Genomic DNA, 13721 nt, shown 5'->3' with positions numbered 1-13721 from the left:
TGCGATTAAGCATTGATTTTGTGAAAGCCCCAAATTTCTGTGTCCTGTAACTGCAATTGTGCAATTATGCACTAATTTCTGAAAATTCCTCAAATTTGCAAAAAACCTTGCCACAAAATGTTGCCCTGTACTGTTGCCTGCACCTAATTTTTGCAATGAAGCAAGTAATTCACAAAACCCCCAACTCTCGCATGACTTGTACTTTCAATTTTTGCAACAAAACACAGGGCACTGTTAATCCCCAAATCATGAGAAGCTTAAGTTCCTTCTAGCGGTTGACTGGAGAAGTGGGGACGGCGGGTCGCTGAAGAAATGGCGATGGTGGGTTGCATACGGGAAAGCACGCGAAAACAGCGGCGGCGGTGGCGGGTTGCAGTAGGCGGCAGACGAGGAGCTTTAAACGGTGATTCTCTGGTCCAGTCAGAACCGGTGACGGACGTTGACAGCGAAATCAACGGACGGCGCAATTGACGGACGTAAGGGACTTGAAAATTTTCAAATTTCTGGCTAGTGCCACATAAGCCACAAGTATGGCTGAGCACCGTCAAGATGCGCTTTCTCTGGAGAGAGTGCCGCCGCTCGGTTGGGCAGTGGTGGGTCTCTGGGCACTAGTGCCGCCGACTGTGGAGGCGGGACAGAGGCAGTACTGGGCTGGGCTTGGCCATACTCATTGGCCCATGCTTGATACGATGGAGAGTTGGTATACCATCTATTGGGGCTGATGCTCGTGTGACGTTTCTTGTTCTTTGCATTCCATGATGAGATTTCCATGGACATTTTTGTATCACTCCAATAATGAGATAGTTTTGATTTGTTCTCTTCTATTTATTTGTTGTTCCATGATGAGATATGCCATGGACAGTATTGTATCACTTTGGTCTCATAGGTCCATTGGGTCTTTAGTAGACGCTTAATAATACATTTCTCTCTCAGCCTTAACAAAAAAAAATGTTAGACCTATATCAAACCCTTGCTTCTTCTTTTGAAGGATTGCCACATTTTTTTTCTTGCAAGAAAGAAACTTCTATTAAGTATGAATGAAACAATACAAAATCAACGCTAAAAGCTGTGAAATGAAAAAGAAAGCAGCCTCTCCTTGAGTGTGTGGTGATCTCAACCAATCTGGGGCATTAAGATTGCCACATTTTTGTTTCTTGCAAGAAAGAGACTTCTATTAATTTTGAATGAAACAATACAAAATCAAGGCTAAAAGCTGGGAAATGAAAAATGAAGCCTCATCCATGAGTGTATGGTGATCTCAACCACTCTGGGGCATTAGGATGCCAAGAGAGTCCTGTGGGAGTCAAAGAGAAGAAAACACCATGATCCCACTCTCTCACACGCTTTGTTCGCACAGATCTGAATGGCCCCTGTACACGAGTCCATGTGGCCATAAGAGTGAATAATATCACTCCATACAGTGTAGATGCACTGATCATCATATATCTGAATGCCCTTTAAAGCCTCTATGCATTTGGCTCTCCAAATTTGCAGGCTGTAAGTAATATTGGCAATGATCTCCCAAGTGGTATCAACGCTCGGCAGAGGTGGTGTATATCACGCCTAAGGAATATCCTGAAGTGCACATCTCTGAGCCATACCTACTTACCAAGATAATAGGATCAAAATCTCTACCCTCAAAGAAAATCTGTGGGCCAGATTGAGCAAGCCAAGCAATAAGTCCCCATGTAACATAAACTGGTCCTCTCCTCAATTTGCCCATGAGCAGATGTACTGTCTCTGAAGCTGTTGTGCATCTGGGACAGGCTGGATCAGCACCAAAGATAGCCCATCATGTACATTATGAATTCTTTGAGTTATGAACAGCATTAACGTCTGGCTTGCCACATGTTTATACAGTGCTTTGACAAGTATCTGCGGAGGAGTCTCAAACTAGCAGCTGATGCTCGTGGGTGTGGAGACTGGGCAAGGGTGCCGGATAGCACAGGACATTATAACTCATCACCTCAGGATGATCCCTTTTTTGGTGATGGAGGCGAATATGAAAGGTTCTATGGACGATTCTTTCTTCAATGGTATTCAGGAGTGCTACTTGAGCATGGTGAGCAAGTGCTGTCGGTGGCCAATATCATATTTCAGGGTACCAAGTTAGCTGCAAAGGTTAGTATGCTGCATGACAAGCCAAAAGTATAGTATGTGAATAAATCTGAAGGGAAAATCAATGGAGTGAAGAGTCCTAATTAACTGTTTTTCCAGATATCAGCGGTGCATTGGTCTTATAAAACGTCAAGCCATGCAGCAGAGTTGACAGCAGGATTCTACAACTCTTCTAATCGTGATGGTTACATTCCCATTGCTACTATGTTGGCGAAGCAAAATGCAGGCTTGAATTATATGCCTATAGAGCCTGTATCAGCTTCTCAACAAGAAAGCTTCTTCAATGCCTTAGTTTGTCCTGAGGGCCTTCAATGGCAGGTAACTTTGCACTTATTTTATATGAGAGGAGAATTGAAAAGTACACATTGTGCAAATTTTCCTATGTTTAAATGTTTTTTAAAGATGGGAGGTACTGCTCCTTACCTCACCTCGCTTAGACCGATCAAGGCTTCTGAGGTCTGAGAGTTACACACTTTAAACCTGATGCATCTAATGCTACATTCAAGCCGCTACTAAAGATGAATGTAAGCGAGTCTTGATGTACGAAAATGAAGCATCAGGACAAGAGGTTTCATAATAGTCTTCAAGGATGCAAAAAGATGGAAATCGGTAGAGAGAAACGGGTGATGCTTAGCTCTCACGTGAGATAGGAAGAGTTTTACAGAAGTCACATTCAGGCATCACTAGTTGAGTCTATGCTGAATACCCTTGCAGAGAGCCAGTGGTAGAGCCTGATGTAGATTGCCATAGGCATGCCCTTCATCTGAGAAGTTCTTGTTGGATTTTCAAAAGACCTTCAGAAGTTCCTTTTAGGACTGTTTAACTGGAGAGTACAGATAATTGGGCAGATGCTTTCTTGGCTTATGCTTACCATTTTCCCCACTCAAGAAAATCTCCTGCTATTAGTAATGAAGAGGTGTTGGCTCGGAACAAACTACAACCCTCTCATGAGGTAATGATACTTCCAAAAATGGTTTATAATAGGGGGTTCTCTCTCCATCGCTAGCTGCTCTTGAAGGGAGGCTAACATTGGGGGCCTGTAACGCCAAACTAAGCCAGAGTCCCCTTGGGTGAGGAAGGAGCCCTAGCTCCAAGTGCAAAGGAAAGTAGATCCACAACTGGTGTGAGTTGCCTGTAAGATGCTCCCAGCATCCTCAAAGTGTTTGTATGAGGTCCCTCTAGATGTAGTGGATAGTCTCTGCTGGCTGGGTTACAGAACCGTCTATAACCTCGCTGTAGCAAGCCCACCATATGTGCCAGGCCACTATGCTTCTAATAAGCTACCTTCTCTGGTCCATATGTATCCTTGGGATCTAGGGAGTGGTTGGGGCCACCGAGGTGTCGGGATTCCTTTGGGGGAGAGGGGAAGTGCCACTTGAAGTCCGAGAGAAAACCCTGAGAGAGACCCTGTGAGTGTGATGAAAGGAAGATTGTCCAGTACATTTTATGCATTGCATGGCATGTTTGCATGCTTGGCAAATATTTTCGTGTGAAATGTTTTCTCTGTCTGGTGGATGATTTGTATGTCTAGTTTGCGGGTTGGAGATGCCCTCTCATAAACCGTGCACATGAACCTGTACTCTGACCATGTTTGTGGACTGTAAACAGGTGGTAAGTAATTCTCTCAACACAGTTTATTTTGCAAGATTATTGGTTATTTTCTGTTTTGCAGGTACAAACTTCAGTAAAGTGTGGGTGGAACATTTATTAAAATGGCGGGCAGGACACTAATGGGAAGGGACCCTTTTATTTAAAGAGTCTGTGGGCACCCTCTCCATTTGCAAAAACACTAAAATCTACAGAAATTCTAAACTGTAGATTTCACTGTGTTAGCTAAAGTTACTATTTCCTTTCCACTGCGCATAAATCTGTCTCCTATACTTGCCTCTCTACTCGCCCAAGACCTACTGGGCCACATAGGCACCCCGCTTGTCATCTCCAAGTCCAGGAGACGCTCCGGTGATACAGAGATGCCCACACAGGACATGTGGGCATTGATGCCCTTTACACAGTTCTTGAGGATGATGATGAGACCTCTCCACCAGCCACCCTAGCTTGATGTTCTTTGGACCTTGGGTCATCGTGCCATTGTATTCGTGAGGATGCTGCTTGTATTTGTAGCTAGTAGTCTTTTTACAGTGTTTTATTTTTATGTTTTAAGAGCAAATGGGCAGCACCACTACCAAAAGTCTTGCACAACTCTCCCTCTCCTTTCACTGAGCGAACTCCAGAAGGCAATAGAAAGAAAGAAAGAAAGAAAATTTTATTAATGTCTTCAAAAGACCACTAGGGTCTATGAGACAAAAAAGGTGTTACAAAGTATCCAAGTGTTACACTGATCCTGGTCCACCGGGTGCCTGTGAAGAGGAGCACGCCATGAAAGACAACATCAATATTTGAAGACCTGTCTGGAGACTCTTATTCTACGAAGGCACGTCTGCGTGAGGTGATCCATCTTGTGGCACACAAAACACTCCCTGGGTAGTCATGAGAACTCTTCCTGCTGCAGGAAAAGGGGGCCGTCAAGATGGGGAATCGCAACTTGGCAAGGAAGGTTCTCCGGGATGAGATGAGTACTCATATGGATTGGAGTCCGGCTGCCCTCACGATGGCAGTTGCTGTGGCGGAAGAGAGGGGGGGGGCACCTGGACTCAAGAACCTGTCCCAAGGAATGCCCAATCACTAGAAGGAGGGCATGATACTGGTGAACAGACCGAAGTAGGGAAGCCTGAGACATGGGCAAAGTGGTTCAAGTTCGTGGAGAAGCCACCTCTCCACTAGGTAAGGAAAACCGGGGAGCTCCACATTGCTAGTGGGCTCAAGGCCAGGGCCTTTGCGGTTAGGGAGGGCGAGTTAAACTTGAGACAAATGTAGATATTGGTGAGGAATGTTAAATATGGGAATAAACAAGTGCTAGGTGATTGTGGGAACTAGCACTCTAGTGTGTATAAGCTTAGGCATTAAGTAAAGCGGTTCCAATGTGCGTGTGAACAACCACTAGTGTGTGTAAGTTCTTTGTGTGGGAACCACATCTTAAAAGTATCTTATGTAAGCAACAATGTGTGGCAAAGTCAGACCTATTAGGGACACATGGCATCATGTTTGACATGTAGCATATGCGGTGGTAGCATAAGCTTCACCTTTGTAAAGGGGTCCTCTCCTATAAAAAGGACCAAATGTATGCCTAGTGTTTGAGTTTATCTCATGCTTCCCTCTTGCTAGTCACTCTTGTTTCACCTTGTGATTAAACCCTAATACCCACCAACTGGTATCAGAGCTCACAGTCCAGTTGCCGGCCCTTTGTCAGAGCCATCACCACCCAGCGCCACCTATTTAGAGCCGCCTGTTGCCTAGCGCCACCTATCTAGAGCTGCCTGCTGGTAGACAACGCACCACCGCCGTCCAGCTCCCCGGAGGCAGCTGCTCTGCCCATCATTGGCTGAGTTGACAGCTCCACTCAGCCCTCATCTACCAATACACCCAGATCTGGCGCCCTCAATTCTGCCCTGCCGATCAGTCGATCCTCTACGCTCCATCCTTTGCCGTCATCCCTGCTCCACTTCTCCATTGACATCAATTGTCATCACTGGCAAAACTTTGAGGTAGGAAATTGGTCACCATCATTCTTAATTCCTTACCTGAGTCCTATCAAATTTTTCACACTTCTCTGAATCTCTCTATGAGAGGAGGCAATTCTATATCTTTTGAGGAGATGGTTGGATTACTTCTCCATGAGGAGCAAACAAGGAAGAATAGATCCAGGGGTGATGCAAGCAGAGGAGACCAAGCCTTTTTCTCTAGGGACAAAGGCAAAGTGGACTCATCACAGGGTGACACCAAGAAGAAGATAGGAAAGTGTTATTACTACCACAAGCTAGGATACTACATCGAAGAGTGCCAGAAGAGACTTGCAAAGCTGAAAATTGATGAAGACTACGCAGACTCTGCCACTTCTACCTCCAATGACAAGAAGTAGCAGCCAGATGAAAAAGCAAACATAGTCCATGCTGAGTGGGCTTGCTAGCCACATTATCAGTATGGGGGGGAATGTTAAATATTAATAGTGATTAAGGCGGGAATAAACAAATTAGCTAGGTAGTTGTGTAAACTAGCACTCTAGTGTGTGTAAACTTAGGCTTTAAATAAAGCAGTTCCAATGTGTGTGAACAACCGCTAGTGTGTAAGTTCCTTCAATTACTTCAGGCTTATATAAGTACTTTGTGTCAGTTAAATTTCTGATACCATTGTTGTGAGATAAAGACCCTCCTTCAATATTATATTGCATTAAAAATGATAGAGTAGAAACAAAACACAATATTGGATCCAGTTTGTCCCCACACAAGAGTGAGGCTATGCTTTCTTTTAGTGTATTTTAATCATATTAACTTGAAATAGCTTGTGGGACTCAAAATAGCTTCCCTTTTACAAATATGTCAATTTCAAGAAAAAATAGCTTGCTTTATTGAAGGCGCAAGCCTAACTACTCAAAATAGGTATGAATCTTTAACCGTATAAATGTATACAACCTCCTTATGTAGAGATGCGATGCATTTATGTCTAAAACTCATTTGCTCTTGAGTAGTCACAAAGTTTTTCATAGCCTCATATATCCACTCCCAATAAATATGAACGCCAGCCTAAATGAAATAAATAGCGTGCATTGCACAAAATCAAGTAATAATCCGTTCGACACCCAAAACATCCTCTTGAAAGGATCTTATGTAAGCAATGATGTGTTGCAAAGTGTCACCTATTAGGGACACTTGGCATCATGTTTGACATGTGGCATATGTGGTGGGAGCATAAGCCGCACCTTTGTAAAGGGGGCCTCTCCTATTAAAAGGACCAAATATCATAATACAAGTATGCCTAATCTTTGAGTTTATCTCGTGGTGTCCCGCTTCGAATAGGTGACAGCTGATGGCGGCCTTGCACAAGATGGACGGACCTTTTGCCATGAAGTCCTCCAAGAATGAATAAGCCAAAGGAAGGACCTGTTGTCACTGCAACACACTTGTACATAAAGTAGTTCTGGGAGGAGGAAAGGGGACAAAAAGGCCAGGGGTGAACAGGGGAAAGAAGAAGAAAAAAGGGGGAAGACCATGAAAAAAGGAGGGGCAGGTGAAAATTCGGAAAAGGGGAGAGGGAGCCACATGCTGTCAATTTAGCGTATTTGTACGTAAAGCAAAGGGAACCACCCACTATCAATTGAGCACAGTTGTACACAGAGCAGTTGTGGACGAGGAAATGGGACCAAAAGGAAGGGGGAAAACAGAGAGGAAGAAGACGAAAAAAGGGAGGGCAAGAGAAAAGGCAGAAAAGGGGAGAGGCAGGCGGACAGGGGGAGGAAGGGCGGCGAGGCTGGGCAGGGGAGTGACAAAGGGAAGAAGGGAGGAGGAGGCAGTTGCAGGGACGAGGAGGAGGCAGAATGGTGGCAAGAAGGCAAAAGGGGCGGAGGATGGCAGAGGCGGCAGAGGGGAGGAGGAGGGAAGCGGAACTGGCCAGAGCAAGGCAGGCAGAGAGGGTCATCCACAGACATGAGGAAGGGCAGAAACAGGAGGTGGGCAGATGAAGCAGCAGGAAGAGCATAAAAGCAGGAAAAAGTGGCGGAATTGGGGGAGAGCGAGAGAAAGGAATGAGAATCTCATTCGAGACATCCTATTTTGAAAGACTGCTAACAGAGATTTTTGATGCATGATTTATGGGTTATTTCATTTAGATGATGTATGTCACACTAGGAAAGGAGCAGTTTTGTATTCTTGATCTCTAGTTTGCTACTGGAGTCATCCAACTAAGAGATAAATGTTTAATGTGGTTTTTTTGCAGGTGTTTAATGCTTGCTGGGAAGCGGGAATCCTTGTCTCTAGTGGCAATACACGGACATGTTGTGACAGAGGGTACTTTGGGAGAATTGTAGCAGACGCTAAGCCTTATGACGATCCGGATGCTCATCATTTGTCATCGTTTACATATTCAAAGCTCTCTTCTTCTCTACTGGAAAGACCAAATTTCCAAGAATTCAAACACTTCGTAGCATGTATGCATGGTGAGTTCCAAAAACAGAGTCTTCTATCTGAGTCTTGAGTTTTTTATATGAAACAAGGCCTATATGGAATCTGTGCGGATAGGTTCTTATAATGTTTGAGCTAAAGAAAAAGACATGATAATGTGTTCTGTAGTGCCATATCCTTTCTGTGGCCAAGCCTGGCCTTCATGTTGCATGCCATGTATTTATAGGAAGTCCTTAAGTGCCTAATTAGGAAGTCTAGAGGACTAGGCCAGTTCTTGCCAAGTGGCCCATTCCTTCCCAAGGCTAAAACCCTCTAGTTTTTTGTTAATGCCTTGTGCATCCCTCTACACTCATGACTACACTCATGACAACCAAGGCTCAAAGAGATGTGTTGCTTGTCTCATTAAAAGAGCCTTTTTATGGGTACATATGTTTGGTTTACAGCTTCCCTCGTCGAGTTCTTCTCTCTTGGTACAAAAAATAATAGTCTACTGAATCATGGCTCATTTTTGCACCAAAATCTTTCATTTTTCAATTTTTCTGCAGGGTTTGCTGTAAACTAGTATTGATGACAAGCCTATATGGAGAACTAGCAATTTAGAGCAGACTGGCAACACCATACAAAAATTTCAACTCGCTTAGGACCTGTTGATGCTGGATTTGCCCTCAAGATTGTAAAAGTTTAGGTGGATCAGAATTCTGTGAACATAGGCCTTGTTCTTGTCCAAAAATCAGATTGTTGTATAGCTGTGACTGCAACCAACAGTTTCATCAGACATCCATTGCAGTGGCAGGTCAGTCTTGAAGCAATTTTGACAGGAGGACATTTAAACTCCAGCTTAGATTTTTTTCTAGGCTTATTCATTATTTATAGAATCTGTGTTTTTTATGTTTCCTCTTTGTTTGTGCAGGACAAACTGTGGTATTCGCTGTGGATGGACGAGTTATGTTTATCTATGGGTGGTACAAATGTCTTGTATAAACAACTTAACTGTTCAGAGCTGATTCAAAGAGGATGATTCTATGATGGTGTGATTATGAATCAAACAATTGAATTACTCTCTCTTATGGATCATATGTAATCGTTGTTGGTCTCATAGACCCTTTGGGTCTTTTGTAGGTGTGCAATACAATATCTCTCTCTCTCTCTCTCTCTCTCTCTCACTCGCGTGTGTGTGCTCGTGGACTAGGAAGATTCAAAGCTGCACCTAGGAGGTATCCCATACTCATGCACACACTCTAGGTCTCCTAGTGGGCATTGTGTGTATTTCAAATCATTTTCTAACACCCTATCCTCGACACACTAGGCTTGTGTGTTTTGGCTTGTATTTTTCTATGCTCCTTTTGTTGGTTGGAATGGTGGCTCTCTCTCTCTCTCTCTCTCAGTTATGTGTAGGTAGACAGGATGATAAAGAACACGATTATTGATTGTATCACTTGTTAGATGAACATGATTACATAATAAAGGTAAAGATAGTTGGTGGTATCACCCTTCACGTGAAGCCATGACCTTTCACATCACCCACATGCGCATACATGTGCACCTCTTCGTATCACTCACACCCATTACATCAACCATACAAATGAACATTATTACATTTGATTTTCTATCCTTAGCTCTAGGCAAAGTTGAATATTACAGATTTTCTACACACTCCCCTTATAAAAACTTTGCTATATATGTGTCTATACCCTCATTTTGGAGTGGTCTACACCAAGTTCATTTTCAAGCTAGCCCTTGTGGAAACTAGCACGCTTTCTAGTTTGTATCACACACCTAACTTAGCACCAATCTTGTCCTAGTGGGTATAACACTTCTCCTTCGGAAAAGTCTTCATCTCCTCTATGAGGAGTCTTTTGTCTCCTCATTAAGAGCAAGCTAGAGCATCGAGAGAAGAGTTGTCCATTCTCACATGCATCTTTGCCTTTGATTTGGTATGTGTTTGCAGATCTTGGTCCTTGGTCCTTGCTTTTACTTTGTGCAAGTGAAAATTGACACTTTTGACTGCACTTTGGTTTGTGGCTTGGTCATTTGCATTGATTGTTGATGACGGCGTTATCTTGATGGCATGCTTCGCTCAATATTGATGCATCATCCATAGGTAAAACGTCCATGCTTACGTTTAATTTGACCATAAGCATGTGTATCCTTGTCAAAATGTTGAAGTCTTCTATGGACAAGCTCTATGGAAAAATTGAAGGCTTCATATTCAACCTTAGAAAATTAGTTTTTTTTAAAATTAAGTCTCTTGTCTTTTTTCTTTTTGTTGCAAATTTGTGTTGGTAGCTTTTGCGCGAGCCTCTGTGTTGGCAATGGCCCTTGAAGGTTTTTTTTTTGGGGAACTAATACATATATATATATATACACACACACAAACACACATAGAGGACAAAAGCAATCATTTACAATAAGTCTTTTAATACCATTACCACATCAATTCTATTCCCAGTCCCTATTGGGAAGATCACATATGAAATCCCATCTCTCATCCTCCCAAACCATAGAAGACATTTCCCAAGATATGTGGAAAGCCCAATTGCATACAAGCAATCAATAGAATATCAGAAGTGAATCCCTTAGGGGTCTGCTCTTTAAAATAGTTCCCCTTAGTCCAAACCTTCACCATTGGTCTCCTACCCATAGGGTTTCCAATGGAGGCAAGAAAAATATCCACTGGATGTTTCTCCTTCTAGTACCACCTTTTAGTTTTGGGCCTAAACTTGGTCCTCACATTTTTCCAAGTATCCACTTGCCACATACCAACAAATAATAGGGTACCCTCATATGTGTTAACCCTTGCTTGTAATGCTTGAACAATCAGTTGAGACTTGCATCAACTAATCCTTGCTTGTAATGCTTGAACAATCTCAACAAATAAATCCTTTGACCTACTTCTTTGTCTATCATTGCTGAGAAGATATTATCATAAATAGATCTTCCTTTAATGAACCCATGTTGTTTACTAGAGATCACTTCTTGTAGGGATGGGCTGATTCTCAATGCTATCGCCTTAGCTAGAATCTTATATATTACTATGAGTAGAGTAATAGGCCTCCAATGATTAAAGTTACTACAAGAAAGCTGTTTAGGGATTAATTTTACCATCCCTTTCCTCAAATCATTGTCCATTCTCCCTATGACAAAGGCCTTTTTGCAAGTGAACCATACCCAGTCCTGTGAGAATCCCAAAAGGCTATAAAGAATTTTACTTGTAGTCCATCCCATCTTGGAGATTTCTTCTTACCCAAATTTTGAAGAGCCTCCTAGCATTCGTCAATCTCAACATCCCTCTCTAGCCACATGGCTTTGTCAACTTGTATGCCTTTATTGACTAGATCTAACAATTTAAGTTTTGCCTAAAAGCTTTTCTAAGCAGCATCCTCCCTGAGACTCAGTGGCACCCAAAAACTCTTCCCATTTCAAAGCAATCTAGTGAATATCCCCCAATTCTCGGCCTCTCTCATCTCTGATTTGTCCTTGCTATTCCCTTCTCCCTCTATCTTTGGCTAACCTTAATAGATACCTAGTTGGTTTTCTCCAGTTGTTGAAAGTTATTCACCTACCTCTCTTTTCTCTTTTTTTAGCTAGCTTGTCATCTTTCTTCTTTAAATGCACCTAGCACTCCACGTATTAGTCAATCTCCATCTTGGATAAGCCTCCCATTTGCCTCTGGTTTTGTAGTGATTCCAACAAATCTTCCTGGTACGTGAGGATCCGTCTAACTACATCCAAATGTGGCTTCCTATGGGCTTGCATAAACTGATTCACAAGTCTAACAACATAGCTCAAGGCTAGCCTAGTAATGGTTATGTAGATCAGTAAATTATGGTAATTTTATGAGTTAAATCCATAAATTGGATTTAAGGCTAAAAGATAGTTATATTATCATAATTACATTACTAAGTCTTATTCTTTCAAAAATATTAAAAATTATCAATAATAGTAGCGGAGCTATGGTAAGTTTTTAGCTACCCACTATGCACTTGTATGTAGTGGTGGGTACCTCTAAAAGCTCACATATTTTTGTGGAAAGCTTTGTGGTCTACTCTAATGGCATTGAAATAGGCTTATAGTCTATCGTACCATACTTGGACAACATGTTTAAACCATAATGGCTCTACAGTAACAAAATGCCATGACGTGATCTCACCGCCTCTATGCCCAAGAAATACCGCATCTCATCCTCAACTCACATACTTTATGCATACCATCAACCTTAAGCTTTGGCAAACCTGTAACAATATTTTAGGACTGCATAGACTTCAATCGTTATATGTTCACATGACCCTACCCTTGTGCCATATGTCAATATTTGCAATGACATCTATTCCATGTGCAAACATGGATACCTTTACCTCAGGCATGCTCATACAAAGTAAACATCCTATCATTTTAGTTACTCTTTGCAACCAAGCGACACTAATTTTTGAAGTCTTCCACAAAACATCCTTGAGGATTAAACCTCACTTGTAGACCCTGCTCAACCATCTATCCAATAGAAACGAGGTTCTTTGAAATATTTGAAACATGAACTACATCTGCCAAGTAATTTATTTTGCCATCCTGTGTAGATAATGGCACTTTACCAACATACGTAATGGGATGCGCAATATCATCACCTATTTCTACATAACCTAGTTTTTTCATTTTTTGCATGTCTCTAAACCATGACTGGTCATGTGGTTAGAGATGCAAGAATCCACATACCACATATCTTGAGATCCTGACACATCCCCTGTTGTAGAACTCAGCATGTGTTGCATTAAACAGCTACTCACTTCTGTCATCACCACCCTGTTTACTAGATAATGCATAGTTACCTTGTTGGCAACTTTCCACATTTAATGCCATTCTGCTTTTTATAGCAGTCCTTTGACATGTACCCTGGTTTGCCACCACACAATAATATCACTCTATGCTATTTGCACTCTGATTTCTTTACTAACCATCTTGGCCTCTTTGACTCTCCCTGTCTCTAGACTGGCCTCTTCCCCCTATGTATGATTACTGCTGCAAATCAATGGACTATTGCTATCTAGAATTCAGGTTTCCTTGTCGGCCTCGACATGACCTTTACCTTTGTCTCTACCCTGAATAGAGTAGAAGGCATGTTTTGATGTGTTCTTGGTTTGTAAAGAAGAGTCCTCACCTAGAGATTTTTCTTCTATGATCAGCATAGACACCAAGTCCCAAAATATTCTCTCTGGCTGCAAAATGGAGGTCTTGAATGGCTTGTACTCTTTTTGCCAAGTCCATTCAAATAGACACTCACCAAATCATCATCTTCCATCGATACATTAATAGACCTAAGGGATTAAACAATGCCCTTGATCTTTAAAGCATACTCATTGATAGACATACTTTTCTTTTCCACAATATGTAGCTCTTGTTTTAGCTACACTTTCCTTGCCTTTGTATTGGTTTTTGGAATATCTACACTAGGTTCTGCCATGCAACTGCTGGAGTATTGGAATCTTGTATATGTGTCCTATCATCATGTCTATGACACTAAGAGCTATAAATATGTGCATTATGCTATAGCTAACAAGGAGCATGCTTTCTTTTGATATTAGATGCAAGTTCTCAAGTCAT

General features: G+C 42.2%; 1 protein-coding gene across 1 annotated transcript; it reads left to right on the top strand.

Moving 5' to 3' along the window:
- Window positions 1–1389: 1389 nt before the first annotated feature.
- LOC147619240 (beta-amylase 2, chloroplastic-like) lies at window positions 1390–9279 on the top strand. Its single transcript, XM_086772885.1, has 5 exons — window positions 1390–2121; window positions 2218–2436; window positions 7945–8164; window positions 8675–8922; window positions 9040–9279. Exons 1-4 carry the CDS (start codon window positions 1849–1851, stop codon window positions 8689–8691), a joined length of 729 nt encoding a protein of 242 aa, XP_086629011.1. The 5' UTR covers window positions 1390–1848; the 3' UTR covers window positions 8692–8922; window positions 9040–9279.
- The last annotated feature ends 4442 nt before the right edge of the window (window positions 9280–13721 follow it).

The sequence above is a fragment of the Cibotium barometz genome, chromosome 33 (assembly GCF_041138505.1).
Source record: "Cibotium barometz isolate CiBa-2024 chromosome 33, ASM4113850v1, whole genome shotgun sequence".
Classification (NCBI taxonomy): domain Eukaryota; kingdom Viridiplantae; phylum Streptophyta; class Polypodiopsida; order Cyatheales; family Cibotiaceae; genus Cibotium; species Cibotium barometz.
The sequence above is the reverse complement of the archived record's forward strand: the minus strand, read 5'-3'. Positions and strand labels throughout refer to the sequence as shown.